General features: G+C 38.4%; 1 protein-coding gene across 1 annotated transcript; it reads left to right on the forward strand.

The window, feature by feature from the left end:
• The first annotated feature begins 1,004 nt into the window (after positions 1 to 1,004).
• LOC136869917 (nucleolar protein 16) lies at positions 1,005 to 25,088 on the forward strand. Its single transcript, XM_067144885.2, has 3 exons — positions 1,005 to 1,212; positions 5,962 to 6,259; positions 24,854 to 25,088. The coding sequence occupies exons 1-3, from the start codon at positions 1,112 to 1,114 to the stop codon at positions 24,989 to 24,991; spliced, it is 537 nt and encodes a 178-aa protein (XP_067000986.1). The 5' UTR covers positions 1,005 to 1,111; the 3' UTR covers positions 24,992 to 25,088.
• Positions 25,089 to 26,647: the final 1,559 nt, after the last annotated feature.

A 26,647-nucleotide genomic window follows, 5' to 3' on the forward strand; every position in this document is an offset into this window, starting at 1 on the left:
TTTAAAAATCATCGACTATACAGCCAAGGGTATGTTATATTTTGACTCTAATTGTACGTAAATATTCCTCAAAGCATCACTATCTACAACATTTTCAAACTTTTCTTTCTTTTATCCCTCTTCTCAGATTAAAGTCGGGATTTTATAGATTTTCTTTCTGTTAGTAGGCTTCATGTTAAGAGGAAAATTGTCCAGCCATTAAATGTTAATTCATTGCATCATATGTGTAAGGAATGTGCCGATATTTTTATTGACAAATGTCTTAATGTGATGATACATTGTTTTTAAATGAGGAAAAAAGACAAATCCAACCGTAAGATTTCAGGCAGGTATGCTAAAGCTAAAAAAGTAATGCATAAATGAAAGATCAAGCCATTTCACAGCAGTCCATTTCACACCTTGTTTATATGTCTAATTTCAGTCTTTGAATAATAACCTTTTAAATAATTCTTCATTCATTTATCCAGAATTTCTTTAGCAACTTCGAAGTTAATATCTCAATACCACTGTCTGTCTAGACGTAATTTATTTATCCATTTCCGTATATAAATTTCCATTGATATTTGAATTTAGCGCGATTTGTTCAGGTCAAGTCACTAGGAGCGCCACCGTCGAATTGTCTCCCATTTTATCAAGGCGAAATCCGTAAGTGTCGTGTATTGTCTCTACTGTATTTGGTGTAATTCTTGGTTACGATAGACGTACACACTATTATCGCTTAGTATTTAACTTAGAGGTATAAGATAACAAAAATAATTATCTTAGACGGATTAGCATAGATTTCACTTTGAAACTATACCACTCTCACTTTTGGTTTGACGATAAAACTATCACTTTTCCATCATAATACGGAGCTTACACATAACACAACTTAAAACGCCGCCATCCATCACCATCAGACTCGCATTATCTTCGTATCGATATGACTTGCTGCTGGTTTTGAATGGTTGATTTTGATTTAACTCTTCGATAGTACCATGGTCGACATCGACGACAATCGACAATTTAAAAGTTGTTCTCTTGTCTTGATGTAACACGTGTTGAGTGGGGCCTAAGCCTAACCTCATTGACATAAAGGTAGAAAGTGAACGCGAGTGCCTGAATATTTACAATGCCAAAGGTTAGAAAAGTAAAGCGACGACAGAAATATCGCTTCAGCGTTAACCGAAAGAGACTGAAAAACAAGCAGAGAAAGGGTCCATCAATCCAATGGTATGTTTACGTTTAATTGTTCAATAAACTTCCAGACACCTTTCGTTGCTATAATAGGATTTACATACGGTAGTTTTTAGTAGCCTGGATTTAGTATAAAAAAATGAAGTTGACTGAAGATAATTTATGAGTAAACAAACTTAATCTAAGGTTATGTTACTGTGGTTCGAATTATTGATTTCTGTAGTGCACAAAAGGAAGATTTTCTTACCTGTTACACTTTCATATTAACTGACTCGGGCTAATTCATAGTCGAATTGTATCTATAACCAAGGGGACAGAAAGGATTGCACCAACTATCATTATTTCATTGATTGGTAGCCTGTATCAGGCAAGGTCTTCACTGGCATTTTGGAAGGGAGGGTGCGATCAGTGGTCGAGAGTAAGTTCGGTGAAAACCAGTGTGATATCAGGCCACAAAGGAGCTGTCAGGATCAGAATTTTAGTATGCACCAGGTAAATTAATTGAAAAATGCTACAGAGGAATAGAGGGTTATGTTCATGTTTCGTAGATACAGAGAGGCATTGACAGAGTACCAAGGGAAAAAAATGTTAGCTGGGGGACTATGGGATTAAGGTTAGAGTGTTAAAAACAGTCAGAGGTATTTATGTTGACAATTGAGGTACAGTGAGAATTGATGGTAGAATGAGTTCTTGGCTCAAGGTACTTACAATGCTGTAATCTTTCACCTTTGTTGTTTATAGGTTACATAGGTCCATCTACTGAAAGATATAAAGTAGCAGGGAGGGGTTCAGTTGGGTGGAAATGTAGTAGGCAGTTTGGCCTATGCGGTCAACTTGATCGTAATGGCAGATTATGCTGAAAGCCTGCAGTCTGATATCTTGGGGTGCAATGAGTATGATATGAGCCTTTCCAGGAATTCAGTAGATAAGAAACCTAAGAGAATGTGAATGCCAGAGTGCGAATACAAAGCTGGAACAGCTAGATCATTTCAAGTGTTCAGGATATGTATTCTCCCAGGATGGTAGTAAGTTATAGTAAGTGAGATTGAATCACGGTGTAGCAAGGCTAACACAATGGGCTTGCGGCTGCTATCAACAGTGTTCTGAAAGAAAGAAGTCAGTTCCCGTACAAAACTATCTCTAAATCAGTCTCAGACCAATTTTGCTTTACAGGAGTGAAAGCTAGCTGGACTCAGGATATCTTATTTATAAGGTAGAAGTAACAGACATGAAATGAGCAAGAATGACTGCTGGTACAAACAGGTGGGAACAATGGCAAGAGGGTACTCAGAATGTAGGCCTAGAGATAAGGGCTGAGTTATGTACGAATTTGATTGATGAAGCTGTACCCATAAACTAGTGTTGGGGTCATGTGAGGCATATAGAGGAAGATAAGTTACCTGGAGAATAATGGACTCTGTCTTGGGGGGTAAGAGAAGCAGAGGGTGACCAAGACTATGATGGTTAGACTCCGTTTCTAATGATTTAAAGATGAGAGGTATAGAACTAAACAAGGCTACTGAGCTATTTACAAATAGATTGTGGCGAAGTTTAATTAAATCACGGAGGCTTGCAGACTGATTGCTGAAAGGCGTAACAGTCCGTAATGAAGATGCATGGTGTTGCTGTATGTTGTAGGCTACCTTGAAACTATTCTAGCCAATACTTAAAGTAGAGGAGGACAACCTGCATAATACTGTAGTTCTGTGGTAGAACTGAAAGGGTCATTTATGGCCTTTAATGAGTAACATATCTGTGGTAGGTATAAACAGTTTTAACTGTGAAACTAACAAAACAAAACCATAGTTTGGAGATATACATTAATGGGTTATCATTTGATTGATTGATTGATTGATTGATTGATTGATTGATTGATTGATTGATTGATTGATTGATTGATTGATTGATTGATTGATTGATTGAGTTGGGCATTTTAAATATCTCGATTTAATAACAACGTTACTGGTTTTACAATTCACTAACTACTTTTATGGTTTTCGGAGACCCCGAGATGCTAGAATTTTGTCCCATAGGAGTTCCTTTACATGCCAGTACATCTGCGGATGTGAGGCTGGCGTATTTCAGCACCTTCAAATACTACTGGACTGAGCCAGACTTGAACCTGTCTGGTTGGAGTCGGAAGATGAGCACTGTACTGTCTGAACTACTCAGCCTTACTATCTCTATGTGAGTTTACAAAAAGAAATACCAATGGTCTTTCTCTTATTCAGCCGGGTTAATGAAATCCATATAATTCATGATAAGTAGCCATAGTACATAAGGACAGTAATCTCACAGAGGGGATCACAAAATGGCTCTAACCAGTGGATGTGAAGAGTAACATTGTGAATAGTTGCAGTGAAACTGAAGATAGCCTAGATCAAGTGAGTGGCTGCAGGATTTGTGTCACATAGCTGTCACCTTGCATTCGGGGGATGGTGGGTTGAAATCCCACTCTCGGCAGCCCTGAGGATGGTTTTCCATAGTTTCCCATTTTCATGGTGCTTCCTTCACACTCCTAGAACTTTTGTATCCCACCATTGCCATAAGACCTGTGTCAGTGCAACGTAAATCAAAATTGAAAAAAAAAAAAAAAGAGAAAGATAGATAGATGATTTTGAGTTGACAGTTGAATAATATGGTTTTACATCTCACTAACTACTTTGAAGGTTTTCGGAGCCTTTGAGGTGCTGGAATTTAGTACCACAGGAGTTCTTTTACATGCCAGTAAATCTGCAGATGTGAGGCTGATATGTAGCACCATCAAATTCCACCGGACTCAGCCATGATCGAACCTGCCAAAGTAGAGGAAGAAGACCAGTGCCTCAACCATCTGAGCCTGGCAGTTGACAGTTGATAACGCCAATGTTGATCCTAACTTTGATTTTCTTAGGGAAGGGACAATACCTCATCATTCCTCAAATTCAACTATGTGGAGATGGAATCCTCTGTTGAAGAACTAAACCAAATGGTCCGTAAACCTGATATTGATTATTCTCCATCACAGCTTAGGTAAAACTAGTTTAGTAGGCAAAAATGGACATCCTTGGGCTGCAATTTCTTCGAAACCAGTTAAATATTCGTAGGGAAGTTTGGGCTCTAGGCCATTATGTAATATACCAGTAAATGTACATTGTAAATGCAGTGGTTAAGTGTAAGGAAGTCTAATGTATCACAGCTCATAGTTGCATATCAATGTTTTGGTTTGACCAACAGAAAACCTTGTGTCATTCAAAGCAAAGCCAAACTATGTGTATCGTTTCTCTATACTACTCACTAGACGTCATCTTGACATATCTTCAGTCTTGACGCAGGATGCATAGAATGAGAAGATAGCCGGATAGATACAGAAAAAGGGAGGATACACAAAATAATATAGGCCTAGGTGGTAAAAAATTAGGAACACAGGACAAATGCAAATGGTTGAAATGGTTCCCAATGGGATAATATCAGTATTGGAGAGGAACAAACACGTGTCATTTCAAGTCATACATGGCTATACGGGGAGAGGGAGACAGAGGAGTCTACAAGAAAAGGAACACGTAATAGAACAAACACAATGATAGCTTAGTGCGAGAAGAGGGAGCACAGAAATAGGAGAAGAGGACAAACACAAAAGGATGAAGACAATCTCCACATCTTCACAAACTGCCGCCTTCAAATTGATAGATTCTCTCATCATAAGTTCCATTTCTCCTACATCCATCTCTTCTCAGCCTCCGACCTGAGCTTGTTTCTGCTGAAGATCTGTCAAGATGACCTCCCCTCCCCAGTGAGTGTTGAAGGCCATCCTCCTGATGCTGGGAAGCATCCCCTTGGGATCCATTTCTCCTTTTGTGTTGTCCTGTGTTCCTTATTTTTTATCACCTGTATTATCTTTATCTTGTATATCCTCCCTTTTCCTCTATTTATCTGGTTTTCTTCTTATCCTACGCGTCCCGTGTCGATCTGTGAAGATGGCCTGTCAGTAAGTGGGAAGCACTGAGAAGAGATGGACTTAGAAAAAGTGGGACTGATGAGGAGAGAGGCTTTCAGTCAAAGACGGCAGTTTGTGATGATGAGAGATTGTCCGTGTTCTTTTGTGTTTTTATGTTTGTCCTTCGTCTCCTTTTTGTGGTCCCTCTTCTCACACTCACCTGTCATTGTGTTTGTTTTATTGTGTGTTCTTTTTTCTTGTTCTTCTTGTATATGTACACAAATCTGATGATCCACGATAGACGTACCACAACAAATGGCTTACTTTTGACTGTTCATTTTACGAAAGATGCCTGTTCGAGGGAAAGGTGGAATTTCAAATATATATAAAACAGCAAAACTTATCCAATGAAATCTTTTTGGCAAAATTGCTATCCAGTGATTTTTGTGTTACACTAAAAAGATGTTTTCCTCCATTGCAGATTTTCTTTGAATCATGATGCAGGAAAACCACTCTCTCTCATCCTCACAAGTAGTGATGTTTGTTAGAAAAGAAAACACAAAATTCTTTTGTTATGACAGAAGTCCACCAGGAGTCACAGTAACATAACAAATTTCAGAAATTAATAAGTCAAACTGTTTTAGAATTATTTCTACTGGATTTTAAATAGGTTGAACTGGAGACCTGAATTTTTCAAAAAGTCTTATCCATTGAATTTATTTTTAAGTGAAAATTTGAAATCTGAATGTTCTATATCAATTTAAGTCAGTAGCTAAAAAGTAACTTACAAAAGATTACCTTCAACGTTTTGCTAACAGTTTGCTGTTTGGTGGAATAATGTGAATTAAATTTTATTTTGTCTTTTTTAGCAAAGAGATCAAGGATGCATGGACAAATAAGAAGTCTGTTCGTAAAAATATGGAGGAAATGGGTTTAATTTATGATCCAAATACAGCACTCAAAATTCCAAGCACAAAAGAATTACTACATCCGGAAATGAAGGAACAGGATGAAGGAAAGATGGATGTCGATGGGCCAAGTAAAAATTTTGTTGCTGAAAAGCTGGAGGCTGAAGCAAAAGCACCACGAGTTCGAAAGTTTAGACTACCCAAAAATGAAGTTCAGTGGCTTTCGTATCTTATAAAAAAGTATGGTGAAGATTACAAGGTAGGATATTTGTACATAGTAAAATTAAATAGTTAATTAAATTTTGTAGTAATGAACATACTAAAATATAATGTATGGAAAATCTTTGAAAAAGTTCTCACTGATATTTTCTTCAAGACTTTTTCTTTCAGAGGAGCCCGTATATTAATCTGATAGATAAAGAGAAAACAAAGTTTGCTGTTTGGTACATGAGGGAAGTATGTTTCAAATGAAACTTTGCACACTGTCATAATATTATGAACAAAACACTGTATGAATATTGAATTTTCACGACTGCATTGTAATCGAAACCGACTTTCAACCTATTAGGTCGTGTTACGTACATTTAGTACGTGTTGAAGAGATGTTAAGTACAGAACAAAAATGGCAACCGACGCGAAATCGGGAGGTTGTGGGTTCGGATCCCACTGGTGTCTGGTTGGTCATTTTTGTTCTGTACTTAACATCTCTTCAACACGTACTAAATGTACGTAACACGACCTAATAGGTTGAAAGTCGGTTTCGAAAACACTGTATGCTTTATTGAAGTAATTTAATCCAGGATGACCCAGTCAGTATGTATACAAAATTGTACTTGACAATGAATGGCAACCCTTCATTGATTAGTGGCTATTTACAAAAGTCTCTTATCCTCACAGAGGGTCTCCGGCTAGCTGGTATCAAATACAGTAGAGGCAATATGCGACACTTCCAGATTTAGCCTTGTTAAACTAGGAGACAAGTCGCAGGTGGCGCTCTTATTGGCGTGACCTGAAAATTCACGCTAAATTCAAATATCAATGGCAATGTATATACGGAAATGGATAAATAAATTACGTCTAGAAAGAAAGTGTTACTAAGATATTAACTTCAAAGTTGCTAAAGCAATTCTGGATAAATGAATGAAGAATTATTTAACAGGTTATTATTTAAAGACTGAAATTAGACATATAATCAAGATGTGAAATGGACTGCTGTGAAAGGGCCTGATCTTTCATTTATGCACTACTTTTTTTTGCTTTAGCATTCCTGCCTGAATGTTCACAGCTAGATTTGTCTTTTTTTCTCATTTAAAAGCACTGTATCATCACATTAAAACACTTGTCAACAAAAATATCGGCACATTCCTTACACACATGATTCAATGAATTTACATTTAAGAGCTGGACAATTTTCCTTTTAACTTGAAGCCTACTAACAAGAAGAAAATCTATAAATTTAGCCTCAAAAACATTCAAACTTTCCCTATAAGCAATACTCGCTACAGTATCTCTATGTGAGTTTACAAAAAGAAATACCAATGGTCTTTCTCTTATTCAGCCGGGTTAATGAAATCCATATAATTCATGATAAGTAGCCATAGTACATAAGGACAGTAATCTCACAGAGGGGATCACAAAATGGCTCTAACCAGTGGATGTGAAGAGTAACATTGTGAATAGTTGCAGTGAAACTGAAGATAGCCTAGATCAAGTGAGTGGCTGCAGGATTTGTGTCACATAGCTGTCACCTTGCATTCGGGGGATGGTGGGTTGAAATCCCACTCTCGGCAGCCCTGAGGATGGTTTATACCTACCACAGATATGTTACTCATTAAAGGCCATAAATGACCCTTTCAGTTCTACCACAGAACGACAGTATTATGCAGGTTGTCCTCCTCTACTTTAAGTATTGGCTAGAATAGTTTCAAGGTAGCCTACAACATACAGCAACACCATGCATCTTCATTACGGACTGTTACGCCTTTCAGCAATAATGTATTGCAATACATTAGGGTAAAGCAAATTTGCGTCATCATATTGTTTCAACAAAATATGTATATTTCTTAAATCACCCATATTTTCTTCAGTGCTTGACAACTGCATTACGGCATTCCAAATGGGGTAACTTGGAACACAACCAGCCACACACATATGCATATGTATTTTCCTAAATTAAATCAAACCCACAGAACACACCTACAACAACACATCGATATTGAAGGTTAACTGCTGCACTATACAATAAAATAAGCTTACTATATTTTAAGCCAGTTAAAATGTGGGTCGTTCAGATCAGAAGTTTAGGAAGTACTATAAAAATCTCTTTGTAACTAGAAGAATATATATGCAAACACAATATTTACTTACATTTTCTTGTCACGAGGGAAACGGAAGAAAGACCGTGAATCCTTCTGCACTTCATAGTTATTGCAGCCAAACACAGCACATATCTTTCCACTCATATTGAGAGGAGATATAAAGGAATGACACACGCTACTATTTACTTATGTCAACTTAATGCAAACGCATAAATAACGCCAAAAACTTCACAAACAAATACACGTGCTCTTATGACAGAATCAGTAACTCTTAGGTCACTCCGCTAGAGAGAGCTCAAACCGCTGTCCCTCGATATCTCGCAGAGAGTCGTGTATTGTCTCTACTGTATTTGCTGGTATTTAACTGGACCAAGCAATCCCTCCATAATCTTGATTGACAGACCTCACCTTTCACTTGACTTTGCACACTCGCACTGGTCACTTAACGAAGCAGCTGCCTTGTACTTGGGTTTGAATACACGAGTGTTGGCTATCACGACGCTTGATGACTGTAACTTGACTTGACTCCAGGCAAGGCCAATAACTCACACAATCAACTTGTGTGACTGCTTCACACACTGAACTACTTAACACATATCACTTGGCAGGACAGCTACAAAAAACAGCTCATTACCAACCACTAAACAATGACAACTATTCCAATACTAACACCACCGCATCACAATAACGATGGCATATTCTCAACCCTCACTATGACAACAACTCCTGTTTGCGGCGAGCCTGCTTTTATATACCTGGTGATGAGGTGCTATTATTTTCAGGGTGCGGCCAGAATATGAACATGCTAGTTTTGCCTTCTAGAAAATCCACAGACACCAGGTGGAAGGCACAATACAGGGAGAGACAATCACATGCCGTCAGGCCGGGTATCTCATGGCCGACTCACACGTTCCTTCCAGGAACTACTGAAGAGGACTACAACAGGGCTGACAGTCGCATGGCCACTTAACATTGTGTATAACTAGTCCTTTTCTATTCCAAATTATTTTTTACATGATACCAAGGTTTAGTACAAAATTAGTCCTGTCGGAGTTACTTGTGGGGAATGTATACTATAATTCTGTCTTGGTTCTTCATAATTAAATTTACTTAATGCAATCAGTTGTTTTCAGAACAGCTAATCAACCAAAACCACTACCTGTACACCTGTATTATTGATTACGAGCAAGCTTTTGGCCAAGTAGCCTGGGACAAACTGTTTCCATTATTGGAGAAGATTTGTTGACCATGAAGAGAAGTCACACTGGTCGCAGACCTATAAAAGTGTTAAAAAAGCAGTAGTCATAAGTGGCAGTAGCTAATCGGACCCAGCAAGAATCTGCAAAGGCATTTGCCAAGGATACTTTCTATCATCATCTTCAATGCTTTTACTGATGTGCTCCTAAATGAGGCCTTGGAACAAGTATGGGTCCAAAGGTAACTGGCTGAGTTGTGCACACAAGTTGCAGACTATCAAGCAGTTATAGCAGGTAACCCTAGTACCCTCATCAAGATGATCCTACAGATATACAAAGTGTCTGAAAAATACGGAATGAAAATCAGCATAGCAAGGACTAAAATTAAGTCGATAGGTAAATCGAGAAAGGATTTCACCATTTACATTCATGGTGAGTCACTAGAACAATCTTCATATTTCAAATACTTGGGCAGAATAATAACATAGCTATTTAACTAGATGCCAAGATGCAGCTTGGAATGACAAGGGCAGAGTTTTACAATTACTTGAAAATGCTAACCAGCAGCGCACTATGCTTAGAGCTCAGGAAACGATACGTTAAAAGTATTTGTTTGGTCAGTGGGATTGTATTGCAGTGAAACGTGAACACTGACAGATAGTTCACATTCAGAGATTTGAAATGTTGTGTTAACCCCTCAGCGTGGTGGATTTAAATGCCCAGTCGTCTCTGTGCTGCGGGAGGAGTTCTGAGCGCAGTGTTTAAACTTTTGCAGATTTGTGCAAGGCTTTATTCAAAGCAACGCAACTTTGGGACTATTTTACGTATTTCAATAAAACTTCCATGTCCATGTTCAGAAAACTCCATTTTTTTGGAAAAATGTGCTGTTATCTTACCTTAATAGCTGAGTTTCATGTGGAACATCTTGAAGTATTCCTCAACGTAGAGACCCGCTTCGCAGTCTGGACACCGAAACGTTGTCTCTCTCCGAATTTTCTGTTTGTAGCACACAACATAATCAGATAAATTTTGAAAAGTTTGTAGGATCCCTGATGTGTATCAAGTGCCTCGTTGTTGAAATGCATAAAACCGGGCGAGTTGGCCGTGCGGTTATGGGCGCGCGGCTGTAAGCGTGCATTCGGGAGATAGTAGGTTCGAACCCCACTGTCGGCAGCCCTGAAAATGGTTTTCCGTTGTTTACCTTAATTAAGGCCAAGGCCACTTCCTTCCCACTCCTAGGCCTTTCCTATCCCTTCGTTGCCATAAGACCTATCTGTGTCGGTGTGACGTAAAACAAATAGCAAAAAAGAAATGCATAAAATTACTAATTGATTCAGATACATCCATTGAAATAACTGACCCAAAAATTGGCGTAGACAATAGAGCTTTTAGAAAAATAGCTTCGTGGTGTAGACTTTTGTATTATAGCCATTAGCATATAAAGAGCAATCACAATGTATATCTCGTCCTTTGTGACTGGTTTCCAACCCCACATTCTGGAACGAAGTGATAATAAGCCCCTAGATCGGATTCTTTGCTTACCATATAAATCTCGAACTGTTCGTTCCTATAACTCGTCCGTAAAGAACGTCTTAGAAACCATCACACCATCACATTCCCCAACTGCTTCATTCTGAGGTCTTAGGTTCCCTATAAACTGTTCTAGTTGACCCACGTACTTACACGTTTTCCCACCAAAATGTATTGACCGTGACATGCAGATTGCCATTCTGCGCACTATTGTATCTGATTCTGAACCGAGGATTTCACGCACAGCGATTTCAACCACATCACTCAAAGAACCATCTGAACCTAACAAACTTTTGTCAGAATCACTCAACTGTTCTAAAACATCCTCTGTTTCCAAGCTCGATAACCCGCACTTGTTTATAAAAATAAACTCCACTCAAGACCAATGGAATGCAAGACAGCATGTGATAACGAAAAAGGACGGGAGAAAAACAGTCTCAAGAGAGCCCTGAATAGATAAAATTTGATTCTGTTGACAGCCTGGTTCTTCCCCGAAAGGAAATGAAGGTACAATGCAAGAAGTGTGGATAGTAGTTGCCAGGTAGCAGACAAAAACAGTGCTTGCCCCTGGTAGCAGAGATAAACATTCCTTGAAATATCACTCGAATTTCAGTGACGACACACTATCGAATTAGGGATCAAGGTGTATCGTTCAAAAGCTCAAACCTTCCGCTTCAAGCAGAAATAAATTGAAACAAAAACAGCTTCGATCATAACCGCTAGATCGCAGTACAGTACATGCATGTACCGTGCGAGCAGTGCTACTCACTCCACCGCGCGCGATGCTCACTGCATGACGAGCCGTGCTCGGCACTCCACGCTGACAGGTTAAGATTCCTCCATGGATTCAATCACAAATTGAGACGTATTCAGTGAAGTTGGTGAATAAAGAGTAATCCTTAGGCAACTGTCTGGATTGGACACAAGCTGCAACATGGACAGGCTGGAGTGAAGCTCTGTTAAACTTTTATAGACCAACTAAAAAAAAGAAGCAAGTGTTCACACATTGGGCAACTAAAGGAAAGGGCTGCCTGCGGAGAAAGTGGAGAGCTACCATCAGAGGGGAAACCAGTAGTAGATGGTTGATAGATACACTGTGTATGCATGAAATGTTCTTGTCCTTGAACTTGCAACTTCCAGTATAGCTGAACTAGTGTTTGGAAATAGTCTCACTCAAGACAATCCTGCTACTGTGTTACACCCTAGGTAGTTTTCAGAGAACTATTTTCTTGCTGTTTACACATGTCAAAAGACTGAGGAATTGCTCCTTACATACTCCAAACAGTGCTAACATGTCAGATTATAGTGCCTTTACATGCGTGTAACTATACACAGACTGGGCGAGTTGGCCGTGCAGTTAGAGACGTGCGGGTGTGAGCTTGCATCCGGGAGATAGTGGGTTCGAATCCCACTGTCGGCAGCCCTGAAGATGGTTTCCCATTTTCACACCAGGCAAATGCTAGGGCTGTACCTTAATTAAGGCCATGGCCGCTTCCTTCCAACTCCTAGGCCTTTCCTATCCCATCGTCGCCATAAGACCTATCTGTGTCGGTGCTACGTAAAGCCACTAGCAAAAAAAAAAAAAAAAACTATACACAGTCAATACGTGCTACCGTGCTCCAGCATGTAGCGTGGAACTGTAAGGGATTAATTATATTCAGTACAGTTATCCTGGTGCCTTTTCTTTGTTTTGAGTATGGTATGAATTTGTGCTTTGTAAAAATCAGGACAAGATCTGTTGAACACCTAGCTCCTTTCTCCCGGGGAACTTGGCTCATGCCCATGTGAAATGAGCTCTTGCCTGTAGCCTGAAGGAAGCAATACGCAGGCGCAGCCAAGCTTACAACACTCCCCATACTATACAGACAAGAAATGTTCCCCCTATCAATACTTATTTATTATAAACGGATTTACATTAGTACCGGTTTCGGCCTTCCACGGCCATCATCAGCTAGTACATTATTATATTACAGCCATTAGACAATATCACAAAGATGTTATCATGTTTAGATCATCCGGATGTCCAATGAGGATGAAAATAAATATATTGTAGTAGTGTTTTGTCTGTGTGGGGTTAAAATATCCATGATCAATGTGGTAATGAAGGCCAGCTTTTTCTCTTGTCTGCTTTACTTCCGAAATATAACTCATATGTTTTATCCTCCGTAGGAGTGATAGTATTTCTCTGTAAATTTGCAAACAGCAAAACAAGTTTGGATTATTCACACATTTGCGTGACATGGCAAACTCACTGACTTATAATTAGGGCCCGGACTCATATGCACTAAAAGCTCCAAAAATATGAATGCAAGTATGCACTAAAAATAAAACAAAATACACTTATCAAATGCTTTATTTAATTTCAACTCAGTGTCAAATTGATAAACATTTTTCATTCCTTACAAAATGATGCATGGCAGTAGGTTATATACAGTTTTTCAATGTATTCAAGGATCAGTGATTTTCTGTTGTCCGACAGAATTAATTTATGCGCTGAAAATTATTGTTGTACGTCGACGGACGTAACTGGGCAATACTTGCACACTGGCATTGACTGCTCGGAACATTCTTCCGGCAATGATTGCCTGATTCCAATTATGTAATTGCTTATGGATTGAACCTTCTTCAGTCCTGGGTTTGAGTCCAACACCGCACTGAGTTTCCTTTTAACTTTTTCTCCAGTTTCACCATGGTCACCATTTAAAGAACTAATTGGTGTTTTGAATTAACTGAAGGGATTCGTTTAGGGGGTGCACGGCAAGTTTCTAGGCCCTTAATCGCTTTCAAAAGTGACGAATAATGCACATGGACGAAACTAATATCTTTATGTACAGTTTCAGATTCAAATGCACACTTTGCTTCACGAACACACGCAGTATGACTATCATCAATACTTTTAACTACACCTTTAACTTTATTAAATTTCTCATAGTAGAACGATGCTGCAGATAACCAAGTTCCCCATCTTTGAGAACAGGTTCCGGCGGAAGGGGAACCTGAGACAGAGAAGTTTTGTACAACTGTACACGAGCCGGTGCTTTTAGGAACAGTTTTTTCCCACTTAAAATTACTTTGTTGACAGATGGATAGAGGGTACGTATATTTTCTGCAAAACGATGCCATCCATGGGCCAAACATCTGACATTGATGTGATTTGGAAAAAATACTCGAAGATACTGACCCCCTGTCATCATATACGAAGCTGCGTCTGTGACTAAAAGGCGCACTTTGTAACAATCACTCTCTGATCCACTAGGCCACAGAAGTCGCAGGGAATTGTTAACAAATCTTGCAACTGTAGAGTGGTTGGGTTTTTCTAGTACTTTGCACGAAGGTAAATGAGATTTGCCAAGTTCTTCTGGACATAATTTACCCATTATGAAGTTCGTAATGTATCGACCACACAAATCGGTTGTTTCATCTACCGATATCCAGACACAGTTCTCTCCTTTGTCAGATTGTATCGAATCCATGGCAGAAGCGTGCATTGAAAGGAAATAGTTCTTCCTAAGGGCAGATTCATCTGGTATCCTTTGATTAGCACAATACTTTTCAAGAAATGAGCGTAGATGTGGACTATTCAACCTTTATACAAAAGTTTTACAAATATCAGCGGAAAATGTACTAAATACACGCCGTGTTTCCACGTCGGTTAAAAGTAGTGTTTCGTATTCTTACTCTGTTCTTTTGAGCTGATATGTGAAGTTGTTTTCGAATGCTGTTCAGTTTGAAATTTTTTAATCGCATTTTACACTCTTGTCGCAATACATCACCGTCACTTGTATTGTCAATATTGCCTGATATCCGCAGTTTAACTAAAAAAGACCTAGAGCTCTAAACTTTAGGCATTTTTACATTTTAATTTGGTAAAAACACTGCAATAGACGAAGAGCAAGTTAACAGATGAACGCACTTGGTTAAGCAAACCTTGGGAGGCTACTGTAAGGAGGAAGGAGTGTCAGAAAGAAGGAAATTGCTGTTGTGAAAAGGATTATTATCTGTATAACTGCTTGTATTGTGACACTGAAAGCATTTTCCTTGATCAGGGAAGGCTTCTCGTGTTGCCAAGGGATGTACAACATATCGAGTTCGTTAGATTTTCATTTTGTTCAGAAATTTTAGATAATCGATCACACATAAGAGAAATATATATATATATATATGCATTTGCATATGCGCATGTGCATTTTTAAATAATCCGGGCCCTACTTATATTTCTTTATAAAAACAATTATGATGAATGCTGTTATCATTTTGTTAAAATTAAGTTGTAACTTCACTTCACGTAGTCCAAGATTCTGTAACAGAAGCCTGGACATTGACCTCCTTCAGGTGTTCATTTCACGGGCTATGGCAGCCTGCTTCTGTACCGCATTTCTCCGAACACAAGCCGCCACTGCTTTTTGTGCTGCTGGCGTCCTGACACTGTGGGCAACCCTCTCTCGGGCAATACTTCACAGCCCCGGTACACAAACATACGACTGATTATTAGCTTTTGTAGCGTCTTGAAAATGTCACTTGCAGATTTTCCAACTTTATGTAACGCTATCACGACAACACTATTTTTGTAGTCATCCCATTCCATGTTTAAAACTGCAGCTAAATGCTTCCTCTTTAACAGACAAACTCACAGTGGTTCAAGGTTAACGCAAGCACACTGGCTTTACCCGTCAAATCGGTTGTACAGCGTGCATCAAAAATTTGTAACAGTATTTATGGCAAGGCTAGGTATTAATTTACGTATTTATTTATTTATTTATGTATTTTACCAAGCTACGCTCTTCGTACTAGCTATCAGCACATTGGGAAATATGTTCTCGTTGTGTAGTAGAACAGTACGTTAATGGTCAAGTACAGTACCAGAAATAAGTAACAGCACACAATAATTGTCAAGTCCCAGACCGGGTGAATTGGCCATGCAGTTAGGGGCGCGCAGCTGAGAGCTTCCATGTGGGAGATAGTGGGTTTGAACTCCACTGTCGGCAGGCCTGAAGATGGTTTACCATGGTTTCCCATTTTCACACTAGGCAAGTACCAGGGCTGTACCTTAAGTAAGGTCACGGCCACTTCCTTCCCACTCCTAGGCCTTTCTTATCCCATCGTCGCCATAAGACCTATCTGTGTCCGTGTGACGTAAAGCTCTTTTTTTTAAGTCCCAGATAGTAGACACTTTGAATGTACAAAGGACACAAACTACTATATTTACATGTTAGTGAAGATGAAGGAACTGCTTCTCGCTGCAATTCGACTGTTATTTTATCTCAGTATTCCTTTCATAAACTGATGTGTAAAATACGAAGTTCTATTGTTGGAACGAATGCTAAATAGATCACATGACATTGAAAGTAGTCAAAGTACCTTCTAGTTTTAGAGGGAGGCAATGACACAAGTAATACACGAATGGTTTCACGCGGAGTGTCCAGTTGGCATAGTGGTGGCGTACTCACTCCTGAACCCGAAGGTCAGTAGTACAAACCTCGCCACGACGATACATTGTTGATTAATATTTCATGTAGCATTTCAGTTACAATCATGGTTTAGTGACATGAAATCACTTTTCTATTCCTTTTTTCACATGCATGTGGATACGACTTATGATGGTGAATCGTATGACCTCGGCAACCGTGTTCTGGGATTTTGATCTGATGCCACCTAGGCAGACTGCGCTCAATTTTGACGTAATTTTCTACTCTACTATATAGTAGAATAAACTGGATATCTCTTAGACATTCTGTATTGAGGTTTTAATTAATTTCGGTGTGTCAACACCAAATGAGTCACCAGAGATCTTTTACATGGCAACATTATACGACATGGAGCATCAAATATATATCTTTCAAAAGTCAGGCTACCACTATCGAATTTCAACCCACGGTTTTCAGATTCGGAGGTCGATTCTACCGATGATCCACAGAGGGATTGACTATTTGAGGTGGTGTAACATTCGTAGTCATAGGGTTGTTGGGAGAATGTAGATTGTGGAAGCGTCATCTCCGATGAGACATGCATTTTAGTAATAATAATGTTACGGACTTCACGTACCACTAACTACTTTTACAGTTTTTGGAGATGCTGAGGAGCCGGAATTTATTCCCACAGAAGTTCTTTTACTTGCCAGTAAATCTGTCTATACGAGGCTGACGAATTTGAGCGCTTTCAAATACCACACGACTGAGCCAGGATCAAACCTGCCAAGTTAGGGTCACAAGGCTGGCGCCTCAACCGACTGAGCTACTCAGCCCGGCACATGCAGTTTAGCTGACTGACAGGACCCTAACAGTGTATTATGAGCCTGGTACCAGATTTGATCAATATTATGTGAATCACATCAAAAGTTCAGGTGCTTTAGCATATCATCGTGGGGCAGGATTTCTTGCGGAGGTACTGCAATGTTGGAATGCATCTGTAGCAAATTAATTGCTCATTAAATATATTGATATCTCGGAAAATGCATTGCTTTCACTCCAGAATGTTGTGCCCAAGGATTCGTTTTCCAGCAAGGTAACCACCCATTGCACCAAGTGGAAGTCGTTCAGGCAGGATTTCAGAGGAGGCCTGGGGTCGTGGTTTTAGATTGGCCCCTAAGTCACTGGACCTGAACATCATGGAGAATGTATGTGCCATATTAAAACTGGAGGCTCATTGTATATACAGATTAACCATTGAGAATGCAGATCAGGTACAGGATAAAGTTCTCACAATCTGGGAAAGGACGAGGACTGTTTCCGCAACTTGATAGACTCCATGCTACGGAGAATTATGCGTACTTGTGAAACCCAGGGCAGGGGGTAAAGTATTAGGTCTGTATGCCTCTTTATACTTTTAATATTGTACCCTTGTTTTTTCTTCTTTGTTTTGTGTAAGGAAGACAAGTTTATCTTCCAGATATTTATGTTCTATTGTGTCTTCTGTGCCTATGGATTGTTGGGCACAAATGCTTATCCACTTCTTTACATTGTTAGAAGGATGGCTATAAGACAGCAACCACATTGCCTGTAACGGTACTAAAATTACTAAAGGAGGGATTTGGGTTTGAACTCTCTTCCTATGTGAAAGGCACATGCTCCAGATGCCTGAGCTATGGAGACGCATTGGTCAAAGACAAGCTTATTCCTGTTATGTGCCCAGCCCAGCCTGATATTAACCCAGAGGAATTGGGTAGCATGTATCATCAAATAGCTTAATATGATAATAGTGGAAACTCCTGCAAGAAACTGGCAACACTGTTTCTGCGCGCCATCTAGCGGTTCGAGGAGATAACTGCACTTGTTATTGCAGTCAGCTGTGTATGATAGAAGCGTCACATTTGTAATTCAGATAGTTATGTGCTTGTTATGTATCGCTGTTTTGGAAATGGCAGAAAGAGACTTTGTGTTATGAACGGGTGTTTTATTTACAAAAGATAAGATGATTTAAGTCATTTGACAGATTATAAAAACAAAGTACTTTTGAATATACCTGTTTGTTTATGTTAATGTACTTTCTTCAACGCATTTTTATGATTAAACCTATGCATTTAATTGATTTTCAAGTGTACTCAGTCAGTTGTGAAGAGCATAAGGGCAGATTTAGATTTTTTTACAATTGACTTTATGTCGCTCCGACACAGAACATGGATAGGTCTTATGGCAACGATGGGACAGGAAAGAGCTAGGAGTGCGAAGGAAGCAGCCGTGGCATTAAGGTACAGCCCCACCATTTGCCTGATGTGAAAATGGGAAACCACAGAAACCCATGTTCAGGGGACAGTGGGGTTCAAACCCACTATCTACCGAGTGCAAGTTCGCAACTGTGCCCCTCTAACCGCACGGCCAACTCACTCGGTAATTAGATGAAATTCTAAGGATCAAAGGACCAGAACATTTAAATAAAAGCTATGCAGTATGCTTGGACCACTTCACAGAAAAGGATTTCAGAAACAAAACAAAAAAAATATTTTATCCCATGGATATATATATAGTTTCTTGTGGTATTTCTGTAGTGAAATTATTGTCGTCAGAATTCATAATAATTATGCTTTCATTGACGCTCTAATGATTGAAAAATGTTTCAAATACATTGTGTGATTCTCCTAGTTAACAAATTGTAAAAGGGGGTAACAGTGTAACCCCAGATGCAACAAAATTTTTCAGCGGCATAAGAGGTGTAATAGTAAATCAATTTCTCTGTGCTTCTGATGACTGTAATAATTGTGAATCTAATGGTGCAAACTGTCTGTTGACTCATAATGATGTGATGACGTGCAATTTTGAAGCTAATGTCATTAAACAGTGTGAATTAAATGATGAAGCAAATGATTATGATGTAATACAGGAAAATATAGACCATTATGTCATGGGCTGGGCATGTAGAAAGTTTCCTCATGCTGAGTGTAGGGATGTATTGTCATCTTATGAAAATGATTATATTAGAATGGGAAATTTGCACATAGAAATGAAGAAGTATGATCATTCTAAAATGATGTTTCCAAATATGTGTAGGGGAAAGTTGTCTGCCAGAATATCAGGAATATTTGAAAGTAGTTTTTGTTGGAAAGCATACACGGAATTAGAAGCAAACTAACTAACAGGTTTTTTGTGGATGTGAATGTAGTGAGGGTATACGTAACAACTGTATAAAATTATTGACTGACAAGTATGTCAAAGTCCTTATTAACGCATGTGAATAGAATCAATGACTTAACAGAGAAAATTCTTGCCACTAAATATATCAAACTTAGATATTGCTGATTTGCTCTTAGAGATGTTATCGGACTGTAATCATAACAAGACGATCAAATGTTTTAGTTTATTACGTTTGTTTTATTCTTATCGCTGGTTCTTCATTCCCTCTATTATGTTACAAGAACGATGCAACCGTCTTAAAATCCATATTTCATTGGGTTTCAAAGTTGAAATATGTAGTGTTTTAATAGCTCGCTGTGTTAGTGTTCTCCTCAGGCCGCTAGATGGCAGCACTATGTGCTGTCGCCGCTACTCTGTGTGGTAAGCGAGGAGAGTTTCCACTGTTATCAAAATAAGCTATCTGGTATCTTACATTCTTTGTCTAGTCCTACAGTGTTTATACCAAAATTTCCCATAACGTTAGTGTGGATTCACCTCGCAAACATGCACTATGCAACTTGTCACTTTCACAACTACAAGAGATAGGCCATTATTTATTTTTGTCACTGTACATACATTTCAGCAACAAAGTACTCAATGTGGATTATGTTTGCAACAGAATAATTAAAGTTCAATTCATGATGGAAGGAAATATCCTTGATATAATCCAGGTTTATACTCCTCAAATAGGTTGTGAAATAGATGAAAAGGAAGAGTTTATCATCAAACTGGAGGATGCTGTAACATCTAACAAGACTGTGATTATAGGAGAGACTAATGCTAGAGTTCGGAATGATAGAGGAGGATATGAAACTTATAGGAAGCCACGGAGATCATCACAGAAAAGATGAAGGGGAGATGTTATTAGGTATAAGAAAAGAGGTAGTCACAAGTTTACCAGATACAGTTGGAACTTGCAACAGAAATCCATAATTGATTATATAATAATAATGGAAGAAATCAGAAGATGCTTGACAGGTGTGAAAGTGATACCAAGCGTTAATTTTGACGGTGACCACAGACTCTTTGTGGGGACATTGATGAAATTCAGAAGGGGTAAATATGGGGTGAAAAGACAGGCAAGAATCAAATGCTGGAAACTAAAAGGTAGAGAAATCCAAGAGATATATAGGGAAAAGATTAAAACACAAACTTCCTAGAGATGAGAGGAAGGATGGTTCAAACAGGCTTTCATCAAAGCAGCAGAAGGAACCTGTGGAAGGACATCAACAAAAGTCAGACACAAAGAAACTCCATGGTAGAATGAGAGAATGGCAGATGCAGTGAAGAAGAAGAAGAATGTGTGGAGATAATGGTTTAGAGACAAATGGAAATGACTAAACAGAGCAGCAAGGAAAATGATAGCATTGGCTAAAAAGATGTCCTGGGAAAAATTTACAAAAGAGATAGAAGAGTGACAAATAAATGTTATACTGCATATTAGGTAACAGAAGGAAGCAAAGAGAAAAGTCATCAACAAAGATGGAAAACCTGTGTGGGAAGAAAAAAAGTTTTGAAAGTATGGAAAAAATACTTCCAAAATCTATATGAAGGACAAAATGAAACAAATGAACCCAAAGAAATAGATGAAGATAAAATAAATATCACCATTACAGTGGAAGGGATGAATAAGTGATCAGATAAAATAGGAAGAGAAGATCTACAAATGTCTGATATAGAAAAAGCTGTATTAGAAATTGAAAAATGCCAAAGCTCCTGGAATAGATCACATCACAGTGGAAATGATTAAAGCTGCAGGACCTATTGGAATGCAGTGGCTGTATAGAATAATGAAGATCGTATGGACTGACGGACAGATTCCTGATGGTTGGACAAGGGCAATTATTGTACCTTTAAAAAAAAAAAAAAAGAAAGGTAATAAGGCACTTTGTGAAAACAACAGAGGAATAGCATTACTGTCATTGCATGAAGATTTATGAAAAGATAAATATTACAAAAAATCAAGAACAACATAGATTCACAATTAAGAGAAGAAGAACAAGGATTAAGACCTGGAAGATCAACAGACTATTGATGCCATATTTACAGCTAAACAAGTAGTAGAAAAGAAATGGGAATTTGGGAAAGACAACGCAGTTGCGTTCATAGATATAAAAAAGGCCTATGACATGGTTAGAAGAGAAGGGATATGGCAAGGGCTGAATAGAATGGAATCGTCAAGAGAAATGCAATTCAGAATTAGAAACATGTATGACAAATGTCTGAACTGTGTTATAATAGATGGAAAAAAAAATCAGAATTGTTTAGAACAGACAGAGGAGTTTGACAAGGAAGTGCATTTTCACCAGTGCTCTTTAATATTGTTACCAGTCAAACTCCATCTGTTTGATTACTCTAATTTATTTCAGGATGGCCTAATAAATGCACACACACACATAATTAAACACAAACAATTCTAACCAGTTATGAATGACCACACACTAATTACCAATCTATTTACAAATCTCTCTTCTGTACACACACCCAGGAGTCCCGGCCGGCTACTACCTGGGAACGTCTATAATCCCTACTTTCACTTTCCCCCAAGTCCAGTCACCTCGTAGAGCCACTGAGCGTAGACAGCTGGATTTGAACTCAGGTGTTAGTCGGTCTGACTCCAATGATAGTCGTACTTCACACAACCACATGAAGTGAACAACAATCAGCAATAGCTCAACAGTATCCAACAGCAGGATGATACAACAGCAAATAGTAATACATGTCCAATTATCCTCACACTCGTGATAACTGCTTCCATCACTGTTTCACGGCAGTCCTCAATCAACAGAAGTACACACACACAGTCTTTCATTTTGGCGCTTCCAGTTACACACTCACTGGTCTCTCCGACACTACAACAACAACTCGCTCGCAAGGCCCCTGTATTTATACCTCGAAGTTGGGCCACTAGAACATTCATGGTTCGGCTGGAGATCGAACCTTCCCATCGTATCTTCCAGAAAGCACAGGGAGAAACTAGATAAAAGGAACAATAGAGGAAGGGCCATGGCATGTCCTTGGGCGGCTGGGAAGTTCCCCGAGCGGGCTTAGTCATCCCCTTTCAGGTAATAGTGAAAGGGTTGCGACAAGGTTGATGATCGCTTGAGCACATAACAATATAGTGATGGACAACATAATGAGGAAAGTTCACCAAGGGTCAACAGCAAATTATATGAAAGTCATAGCGTATGCAGATGATATAATGATATGGGAAGAAAATGACCAAAAATTGGAAGAACAGCTAAATACCCGGCAGAGGGCAATTGAAGAAGCAGGCATGGAAATAAATTTAATGAAAAGTGTGGTAATGAAAATCAGTAGAGAAAACAAAAAATGAAGGATGTTAGGTGTAATGGAAAAATTCTTATAGAAGTAGATGCTTTTAAATACCTAGGATGTAAGCTAACTGGGGAAGGAAACATCAAGGAAGAAATTTCGGACAGGATAGGAAATCGCTCAAAATTTTATTACTGTGTATCAAACATAATTAGAAATTGGAAAGTACCTACCAAAAGCAAAAATCATGATATATAAATTGTATTATTTGCCAATATTGACCTATGGATCAGAATGTTGGATCTTTGTAGATTACAAGCAACAGAGATGCACTTTCTGGGATAGATCTTGAGTAAAACAAGGAGGGACAAGATAAGAAATAAAATCGTACGAAACACACTACAGATCAACCCTCTAAAATAAACTATGGAGAGAAAAGGGCTGAAATGGTTCGACCAAGTCAAAAGAATGGGACAAGAAGGATTACCAAGAAGAGCTCTGGAATGGACAGAATCTGGAAGAAGACCACGAACAAGATGGAGGGATCAGGTGGAGGATGACGTAAATCGGAGAGGACTACAGTGGCAGACAGTGATGAATGATAGAATGTGGCAAAAAAGAGAAGACTGCAAGAGGCTCTGTGAACGACCTGCATAAGCAGAAACGTATCAGGAAGAACAAGAAGAAGACAGTACATTAATTTTCTTCAGCATCAGAATTTTCAAATAGAAGCTTGTTTAGGCAGGCTGCACCCCTGCTTGTATTGTGCAGGTTGTTAGTAGTATGATAGCAGAAGCCTGCCACCATAACAACAAATACAGTGCCGCACACTATCTGGTAGAGCTGTAGTGCAAAGTACAGACACTGTGCATTCGGTGCCGGTTTATATGAGAGGTAGATAAATAAGACCCTCTAGAATAAAGAATGTACATCATCCTGTCATAAAATAGTTATGGAGTACTAGTGTTTTCTTAAATATGTCTGATCCACAGTTGTTGCTTAGGTCATGTCAGAAGACTGGTTTGGTGCAGCTCTCCCTTCCACTCTGTCCTGTACTAATATTTTCATTTCTACTACACCCTGCATCTACTGTAACCTGTTCGTCATAACCATGCCTTGATCTACGCCTACCATTCTTACTGCCTACACTTTCCTCAAACTTTTTGAACAAGTTCTGGGTGTTTAAAGATATGTCCTATAATTCTATCTCTCTGGTCAAACTTTGCCAAATTGTTCTCTCACCAATTTTATTTGGTTATCTGTCCATTCATGATTCATACTAACCATCTGATGTTCAGCATTCTTCTGTAACACCACATTTAAAAAGCTGTTCTCTTTCTTTTTTTTACCTCCATACAGTGCCACACTCCAGATGAAAGTTGTCAAAAACATCTAATTACTATACCAGTGTTCAAAGTGAGCAGATTTCTTTTCTTGCTTGTGCTAGTCTGCATTTTATGTCCACCATACTTCTGTCATCGTTAGTAGAATAACTAACGAAGTAACAGTATTCATCTAGGCCTACTTTTTTTTTTCCAAGTTGTTTTACATCGCTGGTTAGCACGCTGGTACAGGGACTGGATGTACGTGGCTTCTTCATAATTTCATCCTCATCACGACGCGCGGGTTGCACCAGGCCTTTCCAGAGGCCACATTCCATTATTATTATTATTATTATTATTATTATTATTATTATTATTATTATTATTATTATTATTTCCTTCAAGACTTCATTTCCTAATCTGAGCTTTAATTTCACATTGCAATTAATCGGGATTGAATAATGTGTAATAATGTAGAAGGGTGAAGAACTGTGGATAGAGGTCACTGGTTTAAACATGGTAATGCCTATTAACCTGACTGACTCAAAATACCTGTAGTTTTATCTATTTTGAAGTTTAGACTCTAATTATGTCATTATCTATTATAGGCTATGGCCCGTGATCCCAAGAACCATTACCAGGAAACTTGGAAACAATTACGAGGCAAAATAAAAACATTTAAGGCAATTCCAGAGCAGTATGAAGAATTTCTTGAGTCCCTAACTAAAGAGGAGGCTGCAACATAAGGAATTGTGGTTTTACATCTCTTTTTGTCATTGTGAATAGTGGAAGAACAATTTTTAATACTGTTGTTTTGTAAAATAAATGATATATTTATGTCCATTGTGAATTTATTCTGTATAAAAAGAATCTCTTCCTCTCTTTTCCTAAATCGGAAGCATACGTGTCCGAAATACAGCAAGACTTCTCTATAAAATCTACCAGATGGTGTTCTATGAAGAATAACAAAGGAAAAGTTTCCTTTAGAAATAATTTTCCAGCTTTTAACACTCCGCACTCCCCATGTGATATTTCCCTAATTCATTTTAAAACTTTAATTAAAAACTTTAAATTTGATTTGTAGGAATTATAACTACTACCCTGTTAAAAATTACTCTTTTGACAAGTTCCATTTTTCATAAAATTTAGCCTGATAGGAACACTAAAATCTAGATAGTACATTACGTATTGAGTCAAATTCACCTGAAATGTCTCTCTAGTGCAAGATTAATCGACTAGGCTTCATGTACTTCACTGCAGTAAACCTGCCAAAGAATTTACTCTGCACTGATAACTAATTCTCTCTACTGCAAGTTCAGGATATTTTAGCAGTTTTTTCTTAATTCAGACACCTTGAACTCTCGGAGAGAAAATTTTTGGAATCTATATAAGAGTTATCTCTGTACATTGCTCAGAATTTAAAGAGAATGGTATTTCTATATCGGTTGTGTCCACAGTAACAAGAAAATGTAAGTTTTAATTTCCGTCATCTCTGTCTGTATGTACGTACGTGTATCACGAGAAAATTGCTGAAGAGAATTTAATGAAAATTAGTATGTAAAGTTGGGAAATGAGGCACTACAATCCAGACTGTAAGTAATTTTATTCACGCTGGATGAAATATTAGGGGAAGGTGCCTTTTTTTTTTTTTTTTTTTAATACCTATGTTAATGGTTCTATTGAAAAATATTGCATAACAAAAGTTATAGAAAATACAAGTTCTGATAATTTATGTCTTACACAGTTTTACCATACTGACTATAATGGAATTCATGAATTTAGACTTTTGTTGCTAATATGGAAAGATTGTGTAATCCTCTTTACATTAGATGCCCTAATATCAGTCCGAAGAAAACTAAATTGAAGGCCCACTAAATTGAAATCTTATAAAACTGATCAACAATAATATTACATTGACTATTGTGATGTGATTAGCCTCTTCTGCTGCCACTCATCTCCTCCAATAGATGGGATTACTACTGTGTACATCAGCTAGTAATTGATAAAGATAACTTTAAATATAACACTATGATAAAGAAATGTCTAAATCCTAGCTGCTGTTCATAATCACTTATTGCACCTCCATGATACACTATTTTTATCATCTTGATGACACCACAGTACCATGTAAAGGTGACTGTATACTTGCCTGTTTTAGTCCTACTTCAATTTCAAACCATCCTCCTCTGTCCACTGCTATCTTGACCCAATTACAGGATACTACAATTTTTATTGGTTTACTAGCTGTTGTACCCGTCACCGATGGGACAATAATATAGCCTATGCCAAGTTATCTAACTCCCCAGCTACTTTCTGACAATATTCTGGCATGCTGTTTTACTTGCGACACGTTCTTCGCTGTGGGATTCTACATGGTATACAGAATTCTAGGTGAAGTAGTG

This window comes from Anabrus simplex, chromosome 1, assembly GCF_040414725.1.
Source record: "Anabrus simplex isolate iqAnaSimp1 chromosome 1, ASM4041472v1, whole genome shotgun sequence".
NCBI lineage: Eukaryota > Metazoa > Arthropoda > Insecta > Orthoptera > Tettigoniidae > Anabrus > Anabrus simplex.

Coding starts and splice junctions, on each gene's coding strand:
- LOC136869917 (XM_067144885.2), top strand. CDS start 1,112: ATGCCAAAGGTTAGAAAAGTAAAGCGACGACAGAAATATCGCTTCAGC. Junction 1,213..5,961: donor AAGGGTCCATCAATCCAATG/GTATGTTTACGT, acceptor TGTCTTTTTTAG/CAAAGAGATCAAGGATGCAT. Junction 6,260..24,853: donor AGTATGGTGAAGATTACAAG/GTAGGATATTTG, acceptor TATCTATTATAG/GCTATGGCCCGTGATCCCAA.